Here is a 26,678-nt window from a genome sequence, read left to right as displayed (position 1 = left end):
TGGCTTGTGAAGATCGGGTCCAATATTTAGCTCAGTAACCATGGAGCTAAAGAATAGTTCAGAAGCTGTGTTCACGTTCACTCTTCCATTGGAATCAATAGACTCCAACCTACGTCCTGTCTCCTAAAAAGGCGTCCGCCCACTTCACGCAGATACGAGAAGTAAACCGGAGATGGTGGGTCTTGGGTAATAGACCACCATCGGAGGCCGGCCTCTTTGATGTGGCGACCAGAGACGAGGGCGTGGCTGCGAGATATCGAGCTGGACGACATCTGATGATGATGATGATGATACACTGAAGAAAGAGGGCCCGTACCGCAGCTATCACCTATTTCTCTCCAGAAACACTTTGCAGCTTCTCACGCATTGTTTGTACACCGTCTCAAAGTCCTCGTAGCTCCCACCGTACGGGTCCAGGATGATGGGCTGCTTCAGGGGGTCGTAGGAGCCCAGCAGATCCACCTTGGCCCGGCAGTCCTTCACGGACTTGGCCTTCTTCTTCAGGTAGCTCAGGTTGGTCTTGTCCATGCACAGGATGTGGTCGAAGGAGGCGAAGTCGTCCTTGTTCACCTGCCGGGCCACGTGCTTGACGGGCACGTCGTGGGCGTTCAGGCAGGTGAGGGCGCGCGGGTCCGGCTTGTTGCCCGTCTGGTAGTTGGAGGTGGCGGCGCTGTCGACGCGCCACTCGTCGTGGACGCCGGCCTCTGTCGCCATCTTCCTGAAGACCGCCTCGGCGATGGGGGATCTGCAAATGTTCCCCAAGCACACAAACAGCACCGACTTGATACCGTTGGCCTCCATAGTCCGATGTTCTCTTTCAAAAGTCCAAGTGTCTTCCAGTGTTCTTCCAAAGTCCAAACCCACCAAAAGTCAAATTGTCTTCTAAACTCCAAATCAAACTTTCCTCTGAAGCCCAATTTTCTTCAACATTTTCTGTGCATACGTTGTGTCCATGATATCTTATAGAGATGGGAGAATGATGTCATAGCATAATTGGCGGGAGAATGATGTCATAGCATAATTGGCTGGAGAATGTGTGGATCTTACGGTGCGTTTTAACAGCGGGCGACTCTCGGGCGATGCCGGGCAACATCGCCCAAAAGATAAAGAAAGTCTATGAGAGCCGGCGATCGGGCGAAGTGGGCGGGGGGGCGATGAAAGATGGATTTTCTTTATCTTTTTGGACGATGTCGCCCAGTATCGCCCGCTGTTAAAACGCACCGTTAGGATCCACTATCTACGAAGCCGTATACGTCATGGATGACTGATGTCATAGAATGGCAAAAAAAGAAAGAAAAGAAAAACATACATGCAGGTCAGGATAACAATTTCATCCATTCAGAAGAAGAACTTAAAGTAAAACGAGTGACATTTGAACAGATGCGAGAAAGAAATGAGCTGAACAAATTGGATGTAATATTCTCTCTCCTGACTATATACAGCAGTGGTTCTCAAACTTTTTCATGTCAAGGACCCCCAAATTGACACTTGTTAGCCCGTGGACCCCCATTTGAAAAGATATGCCAGGGACCCCCATAAGAGAAGATTTTTTTTACGGCTCTAGCAATGAATCTCAACCATTTTAATTTGAAGGACCCCCAGTTTGACATGCATTAGGGCTACGGACCCCCATTTAATGGCATTTCTATCACTTGGACCCCAGTTTATATCGTAAAATCAATGTTAATTTAACTCTGAGAGTGTACAAATGGAACCAAATGGACCCGTTAGGGTCCATTTGGTTCCATTTGTACACTCTCAGAGTTACAGACCCATAAGGGTCCATTTGGTGCCTAATATATCATTTAGCTGGGGACCCCCTGGAACTCCCTCAGGGACCACTGGGGGTCCCCGGACCCCACTTTGAGAACCAATGGTTTAGACTAATACTGACAAGACATTTTAAAGAAGCTTTTGGGCGCTCGGGTGGCCCAGAGATAAAGTATCTGCCCACCCCCAGAGTCTAGGGGGTTGAATCCACCTTTTGGTTACGGTTATAGGGTTCCAAAACTGTTTTTCACATAAATGTGACAATTGTGTTTATGTGTTGTTTTTACATAACGTTGTACAATGTGACATCACATTGGGACAGGCGCCATCTTGGATGACAATGCATTATTGACTGATGGTAATTTCACTTACCTCGAGCCCTAAAACCTAGAGTTAGACACCAAAACCACCTTTCTAGATTTAATAGTATTTGAGATATAGCCATTTTAAGCTCCCGGCAGCCATCTTGGACGCCAGTGTGGTGGGTCTGATTTCTGGCGGTGACGAGTTGGCCTACAGGGAGGAGGTGGCCACATTGGAGCAGTGGTGTATGGACAACCACCTCTCTCTGAATGTCAGTAAAACCAAGGAGATTGTGGTGGACTACATCAGTGGTTTTAAACTAGTGGTCTGGGGACCACCAGTGGTCCTTGAGGGAGTTCCAGGGGGTCCCCAGCTAAATGATGGATAGGAACCAAATGCACCCTTACGGGTCTGTAACTCTGAGAGTGTACAAATGGAACCAAATGGACCCTAACGGGTCCATTTGGTTCCATTTGTACACTCTCGGAGTTAAATTAACATTGATTTTATGATATAAATTGGGGTCCCAGAGATAGAGATGCCATTAAATGGGGGTCTGTAGCCTAATGCATGTTAAACTGGGGGTCCTTGAAATTAAAATGGTTGAAAATCACTGCTAGAGCCGTAAAAATAGTCTCTTATGGGGGTCCCTGGCTTTTCTTTTCAAATGGGGGTCCCTGGGCTAATGTGTGTCAATTTGGGGGTCCTTGGCGCAAAAAAGGTTGAAAACCACTGGACTACATGGAAGAAGAAGGATGAGCTCCAACAGCAGTGTTGTGTTCTAGTTTTTTTCGGAAGGTATACGCTACGATACGATGCGCGTGGTCGTGGGTATACGCTCTCGCGTTTTCAATGGATGAAACAGTTTTTGAAGGTAGCCTATACGGTAGCGACGAAAACAAATCTCAAGGTATACGCCGTACACAGCATCTGACGGTAGAACACACCACTGTCCCAACAGTCACCATCACTGGCTCAGCGGTGGAGAGGGTGGATTGATTGATTGATGTACTTTATTTAGTAAGACATGAGAACAGTACATGGCAGTACATAACAGTACATGGAAGTACAAATTCGCAATACAAGGTCTACTAAACTGGATAGCTCAGTTAAGCACGTAGCTTGTTTAAGATGAGATCCCCATGCACACAAATCATGTTGACATATAAGAGACAGACAGATATACACACTACTATACAGAATGTCATACAATCAGTTTACAGGTTACTGGTACACCTTCTAGTTTAGTTTATTTCAGTAAATGTTGTGGTAACATATAGCCTATGTTACCACAACATTTACTGAAATAAACTAAACTAAACTAATAGTTACATTTCATAGGTAATACAATCACAAATGTTGAAACTGCAGTGCCAACATAACAACGCTGTCCATTTGCGACATCTAGTGTTGTTTTACAGAAGTGCATTCAAACTTGGAAAAACGTCTGATTCTGACGTTAAATTGTGTTTAATTATTGAATACAAAATACAATTGATATTAAAACGCTGCTTTAGGTGAATGTATGTATGTGTATTTATGTGTGTGTATATACGTGTGTGTGTGTGTGTGTGTGTGTGTGTGTGTGTGTGTGTGTGTGTGTGTGTGTGTGTGTGTGTGTGTGTGTGTGCGTGCGTGCGTGCGTGCGTGCGTGCGTGTGTGCGTGCGTGTGTGTGTCTGTATTGATGTGTATTTATGTGTATTTAGGCTAAATTAATGTAGTTTAACACAAAACCAACACATGAAACATTGTAACACTCATTGGGAAAAAAATGTTGGTTTTGATTGATTGATGTACTTTATTTAGTAAGACATGAGAACAACAGTACATGGAAGTACAAATTCACAATACAAGGTCTACTAAACTGGAAGACTCATAAAAGCACAGAGCTTGTTTCAAATGAGTTCCCCATGCACACAAATCATGATGACATATAAGAGACAGACAGATATACACAACTACTATAGAATGTCATACAATCAGTTTACAGGTTACTGGTATGAAGAGTGAGAAATATGTACAAAAGGAGAAGGAGAGAGAGGGGGGGGGGGGGGGTAGGGGGGTAGGTTAGGTTAGGACTTAGACAGGGGCCATTTTCCAATTGCAGCCTCCTGAAGGTGTATCTTTAGGGCTGTTTTGAAAGAGAGTAGGGTTTTACACTCCTTTACTCCTTTTGGTAGGGCGTTCCACATTTTTGATGAATAGCATGAGAACGAGTTACTTCCCTTTGTTGAGCCAAAAAAGGGTTGGACAAGGTTTGTGGAGCTGCCTCTGGTATTGTGATCGTGGACATCATTAACATTTTGGAAGTATTTTGACAAATACAGGGGGATCCCAATGTTGTGATATATCTTGAAGACCAGGCCCATAGCAAGTTGCTGTACTCTGTCCGCAACCCTAAGCCATCCAATCCTATCAAAATGATCAGGGGTTAGATGGATTTTGTAGTTGAGGCCAAGAAGTAGCCTTACAAGTTTGTTTTGGGATGTTTGGAGCCTTGTTTTTAAGGCCTTGGTGGTGTTGTGATACCATGAAGTACATGCATAATCGTAATGACCTTGTATGAGGGCCACTGCAAGAGTCTTCAGAGTCTTCTTACTGACTTTACGATCAATACTCCGCAAATAGCGTGTTTTTTTGTGGACCGTTTTGATCGTTTTTTCAGCATTTTTGTCACCAGAGAGGTCAGCCTCCAAGATAGAGCCCAGGTAGGTAATTTCGTTTTTTCTTTTGATGATATCATCACCCGCTTTGATCGTGAAGCTCTCTGCCTTTCTGAGGTTAGGAGTGGACCCAAAGAGGATGCATTCCGTTTTGCCCAGGTGTAATGAGAGCTTGTTGTCGGAGAGCCAGATGCAGATCTTGTTGAGTTCAGAGCTGAGAGTTTTCTCAACCTGCAGCCTGTCCCTGTCCGAGACTAGCAGGGCCGAGTCATCTGCGAACAGGAACAGGTTGCAGTCGCAGGCTGACGACATGTCATTCACATATATCAGGAACAGTAAGGGTCCTAGTATACTTCCTTGGGGAACACCACAAGTCACTGGGAGGGGGGGGGACTGGGTGCCGTTTACTTCCACCACTTGCTCCCTCCCTTCCAGGTAGGATCTCATCCAGTTCACTGACGTGTCATCAAAACCTATTGCTCTGAGCTTATTGATCATAATCGGGTGATTAACGGTGTCAAAAGCCTTCTGGAGGTCCAGCATGACCATGCCGCAATATTTGCCCTTTTCAATTTCTTGTTTGATAGAGTCGTTCAAATAGAGAAGGCATGTGTCAGTGGAGTGGTTTGTTCTGAAGCCAGATTGGAATTTGTAGATTAGATTTTTCTCGGCAAGATACTTGTCGACCTGTTCATAGACTATTTTTTCCATGACTTTCGAGATGGAGCTTAGAATAGAAATAGGGCGGTAGTTGCCAGGGTCTAATTGGTTTCCTTTTTTGGTCATTAATTAATTCAGCCCAGGGTTTTGCTAATGAAAAATAACAGATCTCCAAGCTAACAACACGACGCGTTGTTAGCTTGGAGATCTGTTCTTCTGTTTTTATTTATTTTTATTTTGTTCCCTTTCCCAAAGCCACCGTTCCCAAAGCCTGGTTTCCATTTTCCGATCAGCGGACAGATCCGGTTTAGAGCCCGCCTTACTGTATCCGGTGAATCCCCTGAGTACATTTATGAACGCAAACATACCGTTTCCGTATCCTGTTTAAAACCGGATCTCCAAACCTAGAAAAATAATCAACACCCAGTCCTAGTCAAGTTAGTTTTAATTATATAAAAAACGTTTTTTTTCTGCAGAGCAAACCAATATGAAATACACAAAAAAAAAAACATAAGACAAAAACGTAAATCACACAACATACAAATATAAAAATACTAAAATATGTATTTAAAAAAAACATTTTATCTATCACATCCGGTGGAGGAGGTCAACCCCAATGTTGCCATGTCCGCTGATTATAAGCGACTTTGGGCTTGTTTTTCTTTGAAGTTGCTTTTAAATATTGGTAGTCAAGAGTTGTTTATTTGGTCTTGTTTCTGAAGTCTAGTTGTTTATTTGGTCTTGTTTCCTAATGTTTTTTTTATGCTATATGGTTTAAATTAAACCAGTGGTTCTCAAACGATCAAAGCGGGTGATGATATCATCAAAAGAAAAAACGAAATTACCTACCTGGGCTCTATCCTGGAGGCTGACCTCTCTGGTGACAAAAATGCTGAAAAAACGATCAAAACGGTCCACAAAAAAACACGCTATTTGCGGAGTATTGATCGTAAAGTCAGTAAGAAGACTCTGAAGACTCTTGCAGTGGCCCTCATACAAGGTCATTACGATTATGCATGTACTTCATGGTATCACAACACCACCAAGGCCTTAAAAACAAGGCTCCAAACATCCCAAAACAAACTTGTAAGGCTACTTCTTGGCCTCAACTACAAAATCCATCTAACCCCTGATCATTTTGATAGGATTGGATGGCTTAGGGTTGCGGACAGAGTACAGCAACTTGCTATGGGCCTGGTCTTCAAGATATATCACAACATTGGGATCCCCCTGTATTTGTCAAAATACTTCCAAAATGTTAATGATGTCCACGATCACAATACCAGAGGCAGCTCCACAAACCTTGTCCAACCCTTTTTTGGCTCAACAAAGGGAAGTAACTCGTTCTCATGCTATTCATCAAAAATGTGGAACGCCCTACCAAAAGGAGTAAAGGAGTGTAAAACCCTACTCTCTTTCAAAACAGCCCTAAAGATACACCTTCAGGAGGCTGCAATTGGAAAATGGCCCCTGTCTAAGTCCTAACCTAACCTACCCCCCTACCCCCCCCCCCCTCTCTCCTTCTCCTTTTGTACATATTTCTCACTCTTCATACCAGTAACCTGTAAACTGATTGTATGACATTCTATAGTAGTTGTGTATATCTGTCTGTCTCTTATATGTCATCATGATTTGTGTGCATGGGGAACTCATTTGAAACAAGCTCTGTGCTTTTATGAGTCTTCCAGTTTAGTAGACCTTGTATTGTGAATTTGTACTTCCATGTACTGTTGTTCTCATGTCTTACTAAATAAAGTACATCAATCAATCAAACATTTTCATGTCAAGGATCCCCCAACTTAATATGTATTCGTCCCCGGACCCTCCATCTGGAAATATGCGTCCTACATGGATTCTACATACCACATTTGTGTTGTTAGAATCATGTTTAAAAAATATTCCGCATTTTTCACTTTTTCTCCCAACATTTTTAGACAAAGTGTTTGACCGTACTGACGTAGGCCTACTCGTGCTGTTTTTACATTTCTGGTCACTTTTGGTCTTGTTTTCATAGACCCAGATCCACGTTTCTCTTCAAACCTGGCAACACCACCCCCCCCTTGCCCCCCCCCCCCTCCTCCCAGAATCTCCGCCATTTCCCTTCCCTCTCGTCTTGTTGCATTGATGTGACTTCAGGACCAACATCTGCACTTTATATACACACTAACAAACACACACACTAAACATATTATTAGCACACATAGCTGAATGACTCACATAAGTCCTCATAGTGACTATGAGACAGACAGAGACACAGAGAGACAGACAGAGACACAGAGGACACGCTTACAAAGTTTTAAACTTTAAACTAGTTCGTTCTTTTTTTGTTGTTGCATGAGTTTCAACCCAGAGAGAGCGAGCGCGAGCGAGAGCGAGAGGCATAGAGAGAGACATAAGAGAGAGAGAGCGAGAGAGAGGCCTTCCTCCTCCGGTGAAGCCTCGGGCTGGATTTGGTGAGCTGAGGCCGGAGTTGAAGCGCCGCCATGGCCGGCAACTTCGACGCGGAGGACCGCGCCTCGTGGTTCTGGGGCCGCCTGAGCCGCCAGGAGGCCGTGTCGCTGCTGCAGGGCGGCCGGCACGGAGTGTTCCTGGTCCGGGACTCCATCACCAGCCCTGGAGACTACGTTCTGTCAGTGAGCGAGAACTCCAAGGTCTCCCACTACATCATCAACAGTATCTCTAACAACAGGACCTCGTCTACCGGTGAGTATTTATACTTAGATTACTGTGTTCCCGACCCTAACCCTAACCCCGGGGAGACTGCGTTACTTATATTACTGTTACATTACTATGCGTTCTATCAGTGAGCGAGAACTCTTAAGGTCTCCCACTACATCATAAACGGTATCTTTAACAACAGGACCTACTCTACCGGTGAGTACATGTACTTAGATTACTTTTACTGTACCCTACCCTAACCCTGTGGAGACAGCGTTCCTTATTACTGTTATATTACTTACCGTTAACCCCTTTCGGAATCTTGTATACTGTATACAGGGTTCCGAAAGGGGCTATAAGTACCTCTTCTACTGGTGAGTACATATACTTATATTACTATTACAGTACTGTTATGTACCCTAACCCCTGGGACTACGTTACGTTTATATTACTATTATATTACTTACCCCGGGGACTATATGTTCTATCAGTGAGCGAGAACACCAAGGTCTACAACAGGACCTACTTATATTACTATTAGAGTAATATACTGTAATACCGTATGTATTGTACGTACACACGTACTGTACATATACTGTATTACCAGGTTATCTATCTATCTATCTATCTATCTATCTATCTATCTATCTATCTATCTATCTATCTATCTATCTATCTATCTATCAGGGACGATATAAACATTTGAAGTCACGATTATTGTGACCAAAATAATTGTGATTTACAACGTGATCGCAATAATCAAAATAAGCTTAAAACTAATCACTTGAACCCTAGCATCCTTAGTCTTCTTGGGTGGAACATTTGCCTGAAATAGCAGATCTTCAAGCTGCAACGCTTTGTGAGCTTGTAGATCGGCTATTTTTGGCAAAGACATTTAGAGAGTAAAAAATCACACCCTGTGTGAAGGTAGCGGCGCCTTTGATACATTTTGTCATCGATATGTGTTTATAATGTGTTTATAGCCATGTGTCACGTGAAGCTTGACCAATCACTTTGTTGACGTGTCTGACCAATCAGAACGTTGACGGTGAACACGGACAAAGTCAGGTATAGAGCAGGATCCGCTCTATACCTTTGCGGCTAGCGCCGCTAAAAAAGACAAGTCTGTTCTTTACGACTTACCAATTCCAAAGGGTTTCACCATGAATTAAAATATCTGCGATACGACTATTATGAGTGTTTTTTTAATCATGATAATAACGATTATTGTCCCATCCCTAATATCTATTTATTAATCTAATATTTTATATATTATATAAATAATCTATCTGTGTATGAGAACTCCAAGGTGTCCCACTGTGTCTTCTGGTGAGTACATTTATGCAAATCTTTGAATATATATATTTCAAAGCAAACATTTTTAACTGAAATCTTTGCTTCATCGGGGGTCCCTGGAACAACATATTTTGAGATGGGGGTCCGTGGCCAAATACATATCATTTTGGGGGTCCTTGACATGAAAAAGTTTGAGCACCACTGATATAGAAAAATAGGTTTTTTTCAAAAAACAGTTAGGATTTAGAAGACATTTGTAGAATGGGCTTCAGGTCTTAATGGGTTAATGAATGGGGATGGATGGATGAATGAATGAATGGTACTATTGGGCAACATGCTGTCACAGCTGGAATGAGTGACTATTCAGAATGGTGTCTGTGGAATGTCTGTCTGACACACACACACACACACACACACACACACACACACACACACACACACACACACACACACACACACACACACACACACACACACACACACTGTAACATTACTGTACTTGTGAGGACATGAACATTTTAGATTTTATGAATGCCCCACCCCCTGTAAGCCTAAAAGCCGGAAAAAAAGCAGATCTGTATGAGCTTGTAGATCTGCTATTTTTGGCCATTTTCCTATCGATGTACATTTCTCACATTCTACAGACATTAGGCCCTCACAAGCATACTAACACCACACACACACACACACACACACACACACACACACACACACACACACACACACACACACACACACGATGGTTCTTTATTGCAGACAGTTACACAACTCCTAGGCTTTGTGTGTTGGATTAATGTTTAATATTTAATGCTGCTGGTGGTTTATTGGTATCAGTGGTTTATTGGTATCAGTGGTTAATTGGTATCAGTGGTTAATTGGTATCAGTGGTTAATTGGTATCAGTGGTTAATTGGTATCAGTGGTTTATTGGTATCAGTGGTTTTTCCTTCATGGTTTCAACATGGTTTAGAAAATACACTAAAAGTTCAAATGAAGGAGTTTTTCCCATAGAGTTAAACATAATAGAGAGGGCACCAGCTATCCCCTCCCATCCAGAGCCCATTGGTCGAAACCGTTTTTGCTCGTTCGTGACGAGGAACAGCCTTTTTGCATGTAGTTGAAGCGCAAGGGTTGGCGGGGGGGGGGGGGGGGGGGCGGGTGGGGAGAGAGCCTGGCGACGCGAGCTATGTTAGTGCACTGAGTGGCAGTCGGGGCAAACGCAGTCCCCACAACATCATTTACCATTCTGTGCCTATCGGTACATAACTCGGACTGCGCTTAGTCGACTAGCACAGGGGTTCTCAAACTTTTTCATGTCAAGGACCCCCAAAATAATATGTATCTGGCCGCGGACCCCCATCTCAAAATATTGTGTTCCAGGGACCCCCCAGAAGCAAAGATTTGAGTTACAAATGTTCGCTTTAAAAAAAAAATATATATATTCAAAGGTTTGCACACATTTTCACGATTTTTCAAAAATAGCAGATCTACAAGCTCATAGCGTGGCACCGAGTGCCGCGCTATGAGCTTGTAGATCTGCTATTTTTGAATAGCCTAAGTATAAAAGGTTAAAACTATTGTGACGCTGTTTTCACACATTTTGCTGGGTACCCCCTGGAACCGCCTCAAGTACCCCTGGGGGTCCCCGGACCCCACTTTGAGAACCAACGGACTAGCAGACATCGGCCGGTCACAACGCCGATGTGAGCTTATAGATCTGCTATTTTCACAATAATTGCCTGTGGAACCGAGTCAAACTAAATGTAATGCCTATAATTCCATGCTTTTCAGGGTGGGGGGTCCCCAAGTTCAAATGTGATTATTTTGGGGGCGTCACAGGCTGAAAGGTTTGGGAACCCTTGCTGTAAGTCACACCAAGAAAATGGGGAATTGTGCATTCTGCTTGAAAATGCTCCCCAACACTAATAGTTGGGTGACATCAAGTAGCTTCTCATAGCTGTGACATTCCAGGAGCAGAGAGGACTGTGGTACGTCCTCTTTAACCCATTAAAGGGTAAGACCACTTTGTTAGAGGTTTGGGTTGTGTGGTTACCTTGCCATGATGTAACTCCAAAGGTGGGCAAGAAATAAAAAATAATTGCTCCATTGATTAGAAATTGATAATTCAAAATATGCTCCTCATTGACTTACATTGTACGGTAAAACTGCTCTCAAAGTCACTCTTTTAGCACAGAAATGAACATAAACAAAGCTGATTCAGACAATATAGAGCATCACCAAACCCAGTACTGTTTGTTTTTTTAATAAAAATGTCAACTTCCTGTTGATTTCTTTTTTTTGAAAATCGATTCTGAATCGTCCAACATGAGAATCGCGATTCGTATTCGAATCGATTTTTTCCGACACCCCTAATGTGTCCCTCTATAACCCCCATCTGAATGTTTTGTGCCAGATTTGTGTTGGTAAAATGTTTAAAAAAAAATTATGTATATGTTTTTGAAAATAGACGATCTACAAGCTCACAACGTGTAGCATTGCAACGCGGTGTGAACTTGTAGATCGGCTATTTTCCAATAGCCTAAGTAGTGCTCATGTAGTCGCTTCTTTTGGGCTTGTTTTCCTACACCTGTTTGCTTATTTCTCTCACAAAGTCTGGCAACACAGCTCCTCCTCCGTTCCGTATTGTGGGGACCAGGAGTACAGGGCTCTCTGTTGGAGTTCTATAAGATCCACTCCCTGCTTTATTAACACTATAAACCTCTCTGTGTTCACCCTCACAGGTCTTCCTCCCCCGCGGTTCCGTATCGGGGACCAGGAGTTCGAGGCCCTGCCGGCCCTGTTGGAGTTCTACAAGATCCACTACCTGGACACCACCACGCTCATCGAGCCCGTCAGCAAGGCCAAGAACGCCGGCTTCGTGTCGGGGGCCGCGGCCGTGGCCCCGCAGCCCGGGGACGAGGCCGAGTTCGTCCGCGCGCTCTTCGACTTCCCCGGCAACGATGAGGAGGACCTGCCCTTCCGCAAGGGTGGGTTTATTATGCTGTTGTTAAGCTGTATGACGTATGCGTCAGGGTTTCCGTTAGCCGGTATATACCAGCCAGTGACCGGTAAAATTTTTAATTGGCCGGTGAATATAAACACCACCGGCCACCGTGGCCGGTTGGGAAAATGCTGTTATTAGGCTATTTTATCATTTAAGCCTATTATTAATATTATTATTTGCATAAAGTAGTTGGCTACAACCATTACAATCATAATCATTTAAAGTTTTTATCATGATCTGACTGTGGTTTAACTCCGAGCTGCTGCTGCGCACTGCAGTTATAGAATAGCTTATTCGTTGTACGATGGTGTCGCGCGTTGAAAATATCAAAGCTACAAGCTCACAGCACGTCTCAACGCGCCGCTTTGTGAGCTTGTATGTCTGCTATTTTTGATACGACACAACACCGCTAAGAGACACAGCTGTGTCTCCTCCTAATCAGCGCTGAGTAGGGTGGGTTCGCTCGGGTGTTGATAAACAGAACCGGGATTTTCCGAGGTGATAGAATCTGAACCAAACCGGACCCAATTGTCGATAAAGGGTCCCGAACACGTGTTGGTCGTGGATATTATGCAAGCACAGTTACTGCAATGTATAAAGTGGTGAAAGTTGGTGAAAGCAACTATAAAGGCAAGTAATCAACCTTGCGCAAGGCCACATATATCATGACATATATAATTAACGTTAACAAAACAAAACAAAACCTACTTTTGCATATCAAGGTTGAATGAGAATCGATGTAAAGGCCAAAATATATATTAATTTGTTTATACTGTGCGACGGTGTTGCGCAGGGAAACCACAGCCCCCGCGGGGTTATTAGGACTCGCCCCAAAAAAACACCCTCGCCCTCATTTTTCAGGCGGACCAGCGGTTCTTGTATTCTTGTATTTGTTTTACTGAGGATAAGGGTAGGAATAGGTTTAGGATTAGGTATAGTTTTACTGAGGTTAAGATCAGGAATAAGGTTAGGGTTAGGCATAGTTTACTGTTATGTTTAGGAATACCAGGCGAATACCGCCGGACTTTCCCCAGGGCGACTGTGTTTTGGGGCGAGCGTTTTGGTATTCGTCTGCTGCGTGTTCAGCAGTGCAGCTCTAACGTAACGAGGTGTAATGAGCCCAATCAGTTGTTGGGTGCATGTATGCAGTGCAAACACGCATGTGACGTTAATTATAATATGGCCGGTAAATTTATTCTTTGGCCGGTAAAATATAATCCTGCCGGCCATGGTGGCCGCCCCCAAAAATGCCTAGCAGAAACCCTGGTATGCGCCCCGTCAGAACAACTTCCGGGTCCGAGTGTGTGTTTTGCCAGGCGCGGTGACGCAGTCGGTAGCGCTGTCGCCTCACAGCTAGAAGGTCCTGGGTTCGATTCCCGCCGGGGACGCTGTGGTCTTCTCCTCCGCGTCTCCAGTGGCCATACCCTAGGTGGGGGTTGGTGAAAGGGCCTACTCTGTGTGGAGTTTGCATGTTCTCCCCGTGTCTCCTAGGGTAGTTAATACCCTCACAAAAAAACATGTAGTAATCCTGGTCTCTATACTGCCTCCTCCTGGTCAGCCGGGGCGCCTGATGGAGGGGAAAGGAACTGGTTGGAATAACGTGTTCCTTCCACGCGCTACGTCCAACCAGGGAAACTCCCCCCTGTCAGGTGACAAGAAGGTCAGTTGGCTCTCATGCATTGAAGGAGGCATGAGCTCGGCCCTGGCCTCCCTAGGCTGGTGGGGGGAGTGTAGTGCCCAGGATCACTTAGCAAATTGGCACCGGGTGAAAAAAAGGTTACAAAATCGAGGGATAAAAAAATGATTTACTGTAGGTCTTCTAGCCCCCAATTACTCACATCTGGCCATCAAAGACCACGGGACCTGTACATATTTAGCCTAAATATGTCTCTATAGTGATGAATTAAGCAATATTACACGAGAGGGTGTGCTTTACCGTCATTATTGGCACGCCAGTGATGCGGTCAGGAACGAGGCGAAGCCGAGTTCCGCCAGCATCACTGAAGTGCCAATAATGTAAGGTAAAGCACACCATTGAGTGTAATATTGCGATTATACAACAGTTACCAACAAAACACATCCAAATGTATTCATATTGTGGGGCAATTAATAATAAAAATGTTTCGCTATTGTCCTAGCCCTGTAAAGAGAAGAGTTTTTGACTGAGACATTAAATAGTCCCTGTAGCAGCGCTTTGAGGCACCGTCTCATCAACACAGCTGAGCTATCAATGCTTGCGCAGTGGAATGAATTCCAGTAGGCTATATGCTCCGTCGTACGACCGTGTCACGTGGCCAAAATAACTGATCTACAAGCTGACAACAGTCACGATGGCGACGCGTTGTGAACTTGTAGATCGGCTATTTTCGCCGTGCGATACCTTCGTACGATAAAGTATAACATACACTGGACTGTTAACGAAATGGGAGTCATTTTACTTTATACAGGAGGATATTTATAACCTTCTAACCATTGATCAACCGTAAGTCCACCAAATAAGTCAAAATTAACATTAACAACATAGTCCATTTTGCATAGCTGTTTGTTCTCCAGTGGCGACGGTGGGTCAGGCTACTGTCTGTTTGTTTTCCTACCGTGGGACAGCGTGACGTCACAGCTGTGCCATATATGGTCTAATCAGGTGCGGACTCAGTGCGGAGTGATTTATTAATGTGATTCAGCCCGTGCTATGATGCTGGTTTGAAGCACGGCTAGATAGCTATTTCAGCCAATCAGATTGCTTGGTCGGAACTACCTGTTGTATAATGAACATTTTCGTGCGGTCCCGTCCCTCTTCTAGGCGACATCCTGCGGGTCCTGGAGAAACCAGAGGAGCAGTGGTGGAACGCGGCCAACCAGGAGGGCCGGGCGGGCATGATCCCCGTGCCCTACGTGGAGAAGTACCGGCCGGCCTCGCCCACCGCGGGGGCGGGCCCTCCCGGCACGCCCGGGGCCGCCGGGGGCCAGCCCCCGCCCCTGGGGGCCGCGGACGGGTCGGGGGGCGGTGGCGGTGCCCCCCCGGGGCCCCTGGGTGACCCGGGGCAGTACGCCCAGCCCGTGGTGACCAACACACAGCTGCCCAACCTGCAGAACGGCCCGGTGTACGCCCGCGCCATCCAGAAGAGAGTCCCCAACGCCTACGACAAGACCGCCCTGGCTCTGGAGGTACCGTACACTTAACCCTTTAACACATTCACCGCTAGAGTTTATTGTACTCACCCACTGCCAGACATTTGAGTTTTATAGCCTTTTGAAACGGTCACAAACATTTTATATCCATTAAAATCCGCGATCGGATGCTGTTTATAAACAACGACGACGGATGTACGAGCCCAGCCTGGTAAACCCTGTACACTGCAGATTCAAGTACACAGTTGCTCCTTAGATTAACTTTTTGTTTTCAAATATGCTTTGTATGGTTCTGTTTTTTGAAACCCATCTCATTTCCATTTGATTTCTGGAGTGAGTCTGGCATCAACGCCCATTCTGCAATATTGGCTGTGGGCTGGAGTTGGGCGGGAGTAATACCGTTGACTGACAACCCCTTCAGCCAATGATCGTTTTTCCCCTTCAGCCAATCAGCAGTTCATTTTTACCACCTCCAGACTATGTGACGCAACGGGACCTTTGAGACGGCCATGCCCAAAATAGGCTGCCTTATTGGGATACATGCGTGGCACTGCCCGCCCCTGCCGGTTCTCTAAATTTATATTTTTAAATAGGCTCTGTCATCATGATTAATTGACCACATATATGAAGTTAAACAACTAAATTCTATCCAAACGATATCTTGAAAGTAAATTCCGTGCCTCAAAAAAGAAGTTTGAGACCGTTTTAAAAACAAAAGTAAGAAGTGAAGGCACTCGGACAACAACAATGGCTGCTGTTCGTCTTTTTTCGGCGTCACTCAGGCTGCACTCGGCTTCATTCGGGCTCACTCGAACTCGCCACCTGATTGGCCAACTGTCGCTGTCAATCACAGAACGATGTGCGACGACGCTGATAGGCTCGTCAGTTTGGCGTACAGAGCCAATATTGCAGAATGGGCGTTCAGGCCAGACTCACTCCAGAAATCAAATGGAAATGAGATTTCTTGAGGGAGGGTTTACCAGGCTAGTACGAGCCCTCATAGGGTTTAGGTTCTTCTTCTTCTGTGATTTCAGTGGCGTAGTGGAGGGGTAACAAGCGACGCACCGCGGGGGGGCCTGCCGCGCGGGGGGCCCATTTACCGCACCGTACCCAGCACCATCTCCATTGCCGTTTGCGAAAGGGTCGACAAGCTCACAACGCGTCGCGCGTTGTGAGCTTGTAGATCTTGAATTCGGGTCCATTTGGTTCCATTTGTGACACTCTCAGAGTTACAGACCCATAAGGGTCAATTTGGTTCCTAAATATCTATCATTTAGCTGGCGACCCCTGGAACTCTCAAGGACCCCTGGGGTCCCCGACCCCCACTTTGAGATCAAATGCTATAGACACTCTCTGCATTTGGACCAGGCTCTTCTCTTGGCAGATGAGTGAGGCTGGGACCGAGGCTAGACGCAGACCCAGACTCTAGGGTGGGGGCGGCTATCCGCCTCGACCGTGTTCAGACATGCATGATGTACAAGTGAGCTTGTAGATCTGCTATTAAAAAGAAAAAGAAAAAAAACATTTAGGCAACACAAAATACTACTTCAGATGTGCGTCCGCAACCAAATAAGTATTAATTAGACCCTCCATCGCATATTTCCGCATATTCGCAACTTTTCACAACTTTCCGCATATTACGCAACTTCCCGCAATTTCACTGCATAAAATTGCAAAAAAATAACGCATATTTCATCGCATAATGAAGAGTTTTAGCCCGCATAATGAAGAGTTTTAGCCTGCATAATCAAGGATTTTTGCCCGAGTTTTTCTAGAGGGTCTAATTAATTTATGTGTGTGTGGGGGGGGGGGGGGGGGCGTTTGAGATCCACTGGCCTACATCATGTACCTGCCTCTCAGCCAGGAGCAGAGCACAATGTCCTGAGGCCTGAATTGCTTACTCATGCATGTGAGCACACACACAGCTATGTGTGTAAATGCAGGCTGACAGCGTAGCGTAGCGTAGCATGCTAACAGACCAACGCCCTCACAGCGCTAGGCCTGGCACACTTTGTGTGTTTAGTTTGTTTTACAATGGCCTCTGTTCATATAGACACAATGCCGTGGTGGAAAAAATACTCATGTTTTACTTAAGTAAAAGTAGCAATACCACAATATAAAAAATACTCTGTTACAAAGTAAAAGGCCTGCGTTAAAAATGTTACTCTAGTAAAAGTTTGAAAGTGTTGGCATCAAAATGTGCTTAAAGAACCAAAAGTGAAAGTGCTAAAATGTTTGAAAATAGCAGATCTACAAGCTCACAACGCGTCGCGGTGCGACGCGTTGTGAGCTTGTAGATCTGCTATTTTCAAACAGCCTAGGTATAAAATAAGGCTAAAGTGGATAATGTCTGTTTTATAATGTAATAATGTATATCTGCAAAGTAACTAGTAACTAAAGTTTTCAAATAATTGTAGTGGAGTAAAAGTACAATATTTACCTCCGAGATGTAGTGGAGTAGAAGTACAAGTATTGACGATTGGAAATGCTCCACTAAAGTAAAATGATCTCACAATTGTACTTAAGTACAGTACTTGAGTAAATGTACCTAGTTACTTTACACCACTGACACAATGTAGCATTCTGTTCATATAGACAGAATGTAGCATTCTACATTCATTAGCCCTCTGTCTGTCTGTCTGTCTGTCTGTCTGTCTGTCTGTCTGTCTGTCTGTCTCACTGCTCTGTCTGTCTGTCTGTCTGTCTGTCTGTCTGTCTGTCTGTCTGTCTGTCTGTCTGTCTGTCTGTCTGTCTCACTGCTCTGTCTCTAGTCTGTCTGTCTGTCTGTCTGTCTGTCTGTCTGTCTGTCTGTCTGTAGGGCTGTCTGTAGGTCTGTCTGTCTGTCTGTCTGTAGGGCTGTCTGTCTGTTTGTCTGTCTCACTGCTCTGTCTATAAGGCTGTCTATCTAAGGATAAGGATAATTCCTTTTAACAGGTCGTTGATGAAAGTCCTTGCGGTCTTGTTTCCAATGAGAACCTGTGAGCAATTAGGGGTAAAGAGTCTTGCTCAGGGACAAATTTAATTTCATCGACACATATGCTGGCCTGGCCTGGAATCGAACCTGGGGCAACCAGGACCTCCCATCTGCTAGTCTCTGTCTGTCTGTCTGTCTGTCTGTCTGTCTGTCTGTCTGTAGGGCTGTCTATCTGCTAGTCTCTGTCTGTCTCACAGCTCTGTCTATAGGGTGTGTAGATCTATAGGGCTGTTAATACCAACCCTACTACTACTACTATATCGTGGAGAGGAAACCTCCTAAATGGTAACTTTAAAAAAAAAAGCAGACCAAGCTGGTTTAGATTTTGTAGATCGGCAGTGATATAGCCTGGTAAACCCTCCCTCCGGAAATCTCATTTCCATTTGATTTCAGGAGTGAGTCTGGCCTGAACGCCCATTCTGCAATATTGGCTGTGGGCTGGAGTTGGGCGGGAGTAATACCGTTGACTGACAACCCCTTCAGCCAATGATCCTTGTTCCCCTCCAGCCAATCAGCAGACCTCCAGACTAATGTGACGCAACCGGACTTTTGAGACGGCCATGCCCAAAATAGGTTGCCTTATTGGGATACATGCGTGGCACTGCCCGCCCCTGCCGGTTCTCTAAATTTATATTTTTAAATAGGCTCTGTCATGATTAATTGACCACATATATGAAGTTAAACAACTAAATTCTATCCAAACGAAATCTTAAAAGTAAATTCCGTGCCTCAAAAAAAAGAAGTTTGAGAGCGTTTTAAAACCGAAAGTAAAAAGTGTAACTGGCCACAGAAACAATGGCGGATCGTTCCATTTTTGACGGCTGCACTCGGTTCCATTCGTGCTCACTCGTACTCGCCACCTGATTGGCCAACTGTCGCTGTCAATCACAGAACGATGAGCGACGACGCTGATAGGCTCGTTTAGTTGGTAATTCCACTAGAAGATCAGGCCAGACTCACTCCTGAAATCAAATGGAAATGAGATTTCCGGAGGGAGCGTTTACCAGGCTAGCAGTGATATACACCTGGTCAAATATTAAGTGGAAGTTGCTCTTGTCAAAATAATTTGACATTTAAGGCCTAATATTTCTACAATTGTTACAAATTTCTACAAAACCCGTGGATAGCTGCTCATTACTTGAGTCACAAGTGAATACACCTGGTAAAATATTACTCCACTACAAGTGAACTTTAAATATCAATAAAATGTTGATAAATAAATAAAAAAGAGTGGGGCCCAAATGATGACATAAGCCTCATTCCAAACAATTTTTGATGCTTTTCACTGTTGTACGGACAGTAGTTGAAACGCAGTCACCGATTGGCCTGATCGTTTTCTGATTTCTCATGCTGGCTCCCTATGGGCCGAAGTCCAGCCTGACACCGGGGAGGAACGTGACAGTGAATCCATGTTATCAGTGTGGCCAATGCTAGGCTAGCAAAATGTAGGAACGTCTTTGAAGACGGCGAAACGACTATGCTAAATAATTGCGACCAGGCCCCCCATCCGTCACGTTATACCATTGGTTCTCAAAGTGGGGTCCGAGGACCCCCAGGGGTACTTGAGGGGGTTCCAGGGGGTCCCCAGCTAAATGATGGACAGGGACCAAATGGACCCTTATGGGTCTGTAACTCTGAGAGTGTACAAATGGAACCAAATGGACCCTAACGGGTCCATTTGGTTCCATTTGTACACTCTCAGAGTTGAATTAACATTTTTCCAATATGAATTGGGGTCCCAGAGACATACATGCCATTAAATGGGGGTCCGTAGCCTAAACTGGGGGGTCCTTGAAATTAAAATGGTTGAAAATAACTGCTAGGGAGCCGTAAAAATCTTCTCTTATGGGGGTCCCTGGCTTATCTTTTCAAATGGGGGTCCGTGGGCTAATAAGTGTCTATTTTGGGGGTCCTTGGCACGAAAAAGTTTGAGAACCACTGCGTTATACAATACTTGTGTGTTGATGTGTGTGTGTGTGTGTGTGTGTGTGTGTGTGTGTGTGTGTGTAGGTGGGCGACATGGTGAAAGTGACCAAGATCAACGTGAACGGCCAGTGGGAGGGCGAGTGTAAGGGCCGGCGCGGCCACTTCCCCTTCACACACGTCCGTCTGTTGGAACAGCACAGCGCTGAGGACGAGAGCTGAGAGAGAGACCCCCACCATCACCTTCCTTCTGCTACTGCAGCATCCACGGAAAACTCAACACACACACACACACACACACACACACACACACACACACACACACACACACACGAGAAAAAGCACACGAGAGAACATGGACGATATTCGCCGAGCGCGTGGAGTCGCCATGACTCGGATCTTTTACCGTAATAATTCCCACATGTTCTCACTGCTCCCTTACCTTACCGCACACTTTTTCTTTTTTTATTTACACCCCCCAGTGTTGGAAGTATCTGTGGGGGTGTGGGGGGGGGGGGCGGGGTCTCACACTGACACACACCCCTCACCCCCCCCCACCCACAACCCCCACCCACCCGAACCCTCGGTTAGACTGGAGGAGGAGAAGGGGGAGGGGCCACACTGGGACAGAACACTCCCCTCACAGTTTAAAGGACAAACTGTGAATCTCTGGAAGAGAGAGAAAAAGACCAGATTTTTTTTTCCCCCTGACCACTCCCTCTTTAGTGGGAACGGCTCGGGGTCAGGTGACTGTGACATCATCAGACTTCAAACCAGGAAGCCATTACTACACACAGAAACACTCGATCATAGGGGGGACCTAACCCCGCCCCCCCCCACACACCCCCTCCCCACCACCCTCCTCCTATCGTCCTATCAGGGTGCTGTGTTCACAGAAAGTGGTTTATGTTGTGAGCGGAGGAACCGAGCCTTCATGCCTCTCGCACGGAGCGTTTTGTTAACATGCGGGACGGCCTTTCTACCCCCCCCTGGTCTCGGGAAGCCTCGCCCCAAGGGCGGGGCTTCTTGGGCTCTACATTAGAAGAGTGGGCGTTGTCACAATGTAATACGGCCCGAATACCCAACCTCAGCACCGGCCTCAGTGGCTCGCCTCGTTTATCACCAGACTCACACTCCACACCTCCTCCTGAGATCCATTTCCTGTTACCAACACTACTTTTTCCAAACAACCGCGGACTCATTTAAAGTATCGTTTTGGACCGCGACGGCGGGGCGCAGGCTCAAGCCAGCTTGAGACACGAGAAGCACGAGTTGCCATGCTGAACGTTAGTTACCAAGTTCGCTTGAGCCTACTCAGCCCCGTCCAGAGTTTTGTACCAATAGGCATGGAATCGTAAATCATGTTTGTGGGGAGAGCGTTTTCCTCAAATCATGTTTGAACCCAGGAATCGGGTTCTCCATCACGTTTGGAACCGTTTTCCAGAACCGGGTTTTTTTGATCACGCCGTCAGAACCCTAAACGTCTGCTATTACAATTATAATACCGCTGGTTCTTTTTAATTTCAAGGACCTCCATAACTGTGAGAGTGTACAAATGGAACCAAATGGATCCAGTGCGTCGTTTCTTTACCATAGAAACACATGGAAGGTGATGACAGTAAAGCTTTCTGTGAACACGGCCTCATAACACCTGCTTTATACTGGGTTGTGCGCTGTGACACTGGCACACTAACTAACTATAAATCAGGCTCCACCTCCCTATTACACTACAAACCAAGTTCCCTTTTTGTACTAAAAGTGGTAAATATTATAATAGAATTGTCTATATATATACCATGACATGCTAAATATGGTAAACATTGTCTCCTCCTTTTTATCATTTAGATTTTTTTTGTTGTTTTCCACCTCTTTGTGTTTGTTACCAAGGACTGTGGTTGTTATGTCCATGTGCTCGTCTTTAAAAAGAGAAAAGAAAAACACTAATCATCGCCATCCTAAGTTGAGCTAATGACTGATTTAGACTGGGTTTGCGTGACGTCTCGCGTAGCCAGACCGTTTCCTCCCACAATGTTCCAGACTCTATATAACATTCAGGAGGTGTAGTTCCAGACTCTATACCAGTGGTTCTCAAACTTTTTCATGTCAAGGACCCCCCAAATGGACACTTATTAGCCCGCGGACCCCCATTTGAAAAGATACGCCAGGGACCCCCATAAGAGAAGATTTTTACGGCTCTAGCAGTGATTCTCAACCATTTTAATTTCAAGGACCCCCAGTTTGACATGCATTAGGGCCACGTACACCCATTTAATGGCATCTCTATCTCTGGGACCCCAATTTATATTGTAAAATCAATGTTAATGTAACTCTGAGAGTGTACACATGGAACCAAATGGACCCGTTAGGGTCCATTTGGTTCCATTTGTACGCTTTCAGAGTTACAGACCGATAAGGGTCCATTTGGTTCCTATCCATCATTTAGCTGGGGACCCCCTGGAAACCCCTCAAGTACCCCTGGGGGTCCCCGGACCCCACTTTGAGAACCAATGCTCTATATAACATTCAGGAGGTGTAGTTCCAGACTCTATATAACATTCAGGAGGTGTAGTTCCAGACTATCCTCCTATAATTCGACAAAGCTCTGTGCGGGCGGAGAGGCCAAAATCTCTTCTGCCCGGTTCTCCTCAGTGGCTGGAGCAATTGATCTGAATTTGCACACAGCCATTGACCATTACCGTGTGCACGGAACAGCAAAACCCGTTCTTCGCTTTCCCCAAATGTCAGCTGTTTATTAGCGTTTTTGTGGTCGCTGGCTCCCGGGTTGCCAGATCATGTGCGCATATCCCCCCACGGGTATGGTCTGGTATTATAGTATTCAGGAGATTGTGGAATAGTTGTCTGGCTACGCGGGACTACGTGTCGGTGTCAAGTCGTGCAGGAAATCCTCGTGGTGCCTCTGGGTAATATGGTGTGAAAGAAGAGGGTGCCTCTGGGTAATATGGTGTGAAAGAAGAGGGTGCCTCTGGGTAATATGGTGTGAAAGAAGAGGGTGCCTCTGGGTAATATGGTGTGAAAGAAGAGGGTGCCTCTGGGTAATATGGTTTGAAAGAAGAGGGTGCCTCTGGGTAATATGGTGTGAAAGAAGAGGGTGCCTCTGGGTAATATGGTGTGAAAGAAGAGGGTGCTTTGGGTTTGAACCAGGAAATACTTGACGCTGATTTGTTTTAAGCGATGTGACGACAAGTCGAGTTGTTTGTATTTTCTGCAGGGATTCGGGGAGACTCACTACAAGGAGGTTTTAATGTGGCCTATAGACAATGATGAGAAACAACTCTGCTCTTTTCTCCCCCACTGATTGGTTACTCTAATCACATGATCAGCTTAATGTGCAAACATTGTTTTCTCACTCAACAGTAAACAAACCAACATACAGTATAAGTACTACAGGGTATCTGCACATTTATAAAGTTAACATTTATGACTCTTAAGACCTTTTTAATACAAAAAAAAGGAAAGAAAGACCATTACTGGTGTCTAGTAATCATAGGCAAACATTTATCTGTGGAACAGAGTCAAACTAAATGTAATTCCTCAACTCCTACAATTCCAAGTGCTTGTCAGGCTTGGGGGTCCCCAGTTCCAATATGATTATTTTGAGGGGGGTCCCCAGTTCAAATAGGAATATTTTGGGGGGTCGTGGCCTGAAAAAGGTTGAGAACCACTGCTCTAAATCATGTGTTAAACCGTGTCCATTATCTCCGGACCACCATGGACCACCATGGACCACCATGCCAAAGACCACTAGAGAACATTCCATGACGGACGACACTGCAACCGATTTACCAGATCTCACAACGACAACACGAGCGTGAAGTTCTACAAAAGAAACCCTCACTAGAGGCTGTTAGATTTTAAAGGTCACAGTTTGATTCAATTTGCGATTTAAACCTTTTTTTTTTAAATCACTGACGAAAACAATGTGATAATAGGAAACTCAAGCTGTTGCAAAGCAGGTTCCATTCAAACTCTTGGATTTAGATTTTAAAGTCACAGATTAAATTAGATTTTTTAATTTCTTCATCGAGCATTGTGACACCCCTTGATATGAAGCTGGCACTGTGGTTTGTTTAGTTTTTAATCCCAGGTGATGGCATTGCCACCCAACCTTAACCGTAACCTTCAAGACGGCCCAAACATCTGGCAGACACACATTATTTTGCCTTTGTGTCCATATTCGTACGTTCGTCTCGTTGTTTGTGACTCCCATGTTGTCGTCACTATTATTTTTGCTTGTGCCTTTTTTTTTGTGCCGGCAAATTTGGCCAATCCCACACCTCCCATCTAATGGAGGTGATCTCCGAGGTGATTTATATATATATTTTTTTTAAATGCGACTGAAGTGGTTAAGTCATTACGTACTTGAAATGTAGTGGGAGTCAAAACAAGTCTTTGAAATGTAGTGGACTGACAGTATCCGAAAATACCAATTAATTCAAAATGTACTGAAGTAAATGTAGTGAGTTACTATCCACCACTGGCTAACAGAGACTAGCAAACCGCTAGTGGACGGAGGAGCGTATTACCCGTTTTTCCAAATGGCACATAAGTACTTGACAATGACACGCACGTCAGGCTAGCTAACGTCAGGCTAGCTAACGACAGGCTAGCGAACGACAGGCTAGCTAACGACAGGCTAGCTACATGTAGTGTAAACGGACTCGCTACAAGCGGGCGCACGTCACTTCCATCCGGCCAAAGGGAGGACGGTGCAGCCAATAAAAACGATGGGGGGAGGGAGGGGGGGGGGGGTTCCAAAATGTGCTGGTGCGAAAGGTGTACCGCGTCTTATCTCCCATGCTGATGTTTGTCGTTTGGACGTAGCATCCAGGCTCGCTTGTCAGGGACGACTGACATGATAAGTGATGGATTGGGACGACTGACATGATAAGTGATGGATTGGGACGGGACGATAATGACAACTTCATGTCCCGATTATTGTGGGAAAAAAATTGCGATTAACGGTATTGTCCTGATAATCAAAATATGCTTAACCCATTGAGACCTGGAACGCATCTGTGTCACTTTAGATTTCTTTGGCTATTCAAAAATAGCAGATCTACAAGCTCATAGCGCGGCACTCAGATCTGCTATTTTTGAAAAATTGTGAAAAAATATTTTTCAGAGTTTTTTTTTTTTCAATAAACTGTTTAGAAAACCTTTTTAAGAATGGCCTCAGGTCTTAATGGGTTGAAACGCCTTAAAATGCCACTTTTTTGTTTAACCACTTGCACCCCGGCATCCATCCATATTCTGGGGGGGGGGAATATTAGCCAAAACATTGCATATCTTGTAGATCTGCTATTTTTGGTGTCGACGGGGAAAAGAAGCGGTCCAAGTACAGAGCCATCTCAGGTCCAGTTTATGACGAAGGACAATTTCACGATAAATTTAAATCTCTGCGATATTCTTGTGGTTTTGTTTATTGTTTTTTTTCTCGTTTTTTTTCCGATGAAAACGATGATGGTCCCATCCCTAGTTCTATGGCAGCGATGCTTTAAAAAAACACAAACGTATTCAGTCACTGGGGAGGAAGTGATGTCACTGGGCAGGATGTGATGTCATCCTCTTTACCTCAATAAATTGTAAGACACTACAAACTACTTTGGAAGAGGAACCCTAACTGACCTGAAGCTCCAGTATTTAATGTTGTTTTGTTTGTCCTTTTTGTCTTTTTGATTTTAACAAACGTTTGCAGCCAAATAGGTTTCCATAATGTCATGTTGCTACGCAGGTTTCTGATAATGATCTTATAATGGAGATTATTAAGGACCAATTATATGAAGATGAGGTTGAAAATGGGTGAAATGGTCCTTTTTTAAAGCATATTTTCCTGTGGTGGTTTTATGATAATTTAAACATTGATGTGATCAACAGGACGAACACATCACCTGATGGCCCGCTCTGTTCAGTTTACAACTTTTAACATTTCATTTGATCAATAAAATACACTTTTTAACATAAATGTCCCTTCATATTGTTGGTCTGAGACTCTGATCATCAAAGCTGCCATCCGTTACATTTCATGTCTTAAGTTATACCCGACATTCGAACCCGGGTCTCTCCCGCAATGAGAGAGCACATTTCTACCGCTCTGCCGAGAGGGAATTCTGTTTGACCAGCGGACATGTGAGCTTCAGGCAGTACCACCTGTCAACCATGTGTCCTATCTGACACCAGGGGCCAGTTGCACCACCTCACACTAAGTTCAAACTTAGCCTAGTTATGGGTTAAATGGCTTTTAAAAAAAGCCATTTAACCCATTTAGCCGGGAAAGTAT

The 26,678-nt window shown here is 44.8% G+C and overlaps 2 protein-coding genes across 3 annotated transcripts; one reads left to right on the top strand and one right to left on the bottom strand.

Moving 5' to 3' along the window:
• Nucleotides 1-324: 324 nt before the first annotated feature.
• LOC311057458 (low molecular weight phosphotyrosine protein phosphatase-like) lies at nt 325-801 on the bottom strand (the record flags this gene model as incomplete). Its single annotated transcript, XM_084074415.1, has 1 exon — nt 325-801. One exon carries the CDS (start codon nt 799-801, stop codon nt 325-327), a length of 477 nt encoding a protein of 158 aa, XP_083930541.1.
• A 6,697-nt stretch (nt 802-7,498) lies between these two features.
• Nucleotides 7,499-26,073, top strand: crk (v-crk avian sarcoma virus CT10 oncogene homolog). Of its 2 annotated transcripts, none has more exons than XM_084073245.1 (5): nt 7,499-8,100; nt 12,092-12,337; nt 15,155-15,519; nt 20,468-22,438; nt 22,917-26,073. In XM_084073245.1, the coding sequence occupies exons 1-4, from the start codon at nt 7,881-7,883 to the stop codon at nt 20,600-20,602; spliced, it is 966 nt and encodes a 321-aa protein (XP_083929371.1). In that variant the 5' UTR covers nt 7,499-7,880; the 3' UTR covers nt 20,603-22,438; nt 22,917-26,073. The 2 variants fall into 2 exon arrangements, with proteins under 2 accessions (XP_083929371.1, XP_083929370.1); XM_084073244.1 differs by having other exon boundaries at nt 20,468-22,443; nt 22,883-26,073.
• Nucleotides 26,074-26,678: the final 605 nt, after the last annotated feature.

The sequence above is a fragment of the Gymnoscopelus microlampas genome (genome assembly GCF_963454915.1).
Source record: "Gymnoscopelus microlampas genome assembly, chromosome: 12".
In the NCBI taxonomy this organism is placed as follows: Eukaryota; Metazoa; Chordata; class Actinopteri; order Myctophiformes; family Myctophidae; genus Gymnoscopelus; species Gymnoscopelus microlampas.
Note: the sequence above shows the minus strand (reverse complement) of the source record. Positions and strands in the feature narration are given on the sequence as shown.

Coding starts and splice junctions, on each gene's coding strand:
- crk (XM_084073245.1), top strand. CDS start 7,881: ATGGCCGGCAACTTCGACGCGGAGGACCGCGCCTCGTGGTTCTGGGGC. Junction 12,338..15,154: donor GGACCTGCCCTTCCGCAAGG/GTGGGTTTATTA, acceptor TCCCTCTTCTAG/GCGACATCCTGCGGGTCCTG. Junction 15,520..20,467: donor AGACCGCCCTGGCTCTGGAG/GTACCGTACACT, acceptor GTGTGTGTGTAG/GTGGGCGACATGGTGAAAGT.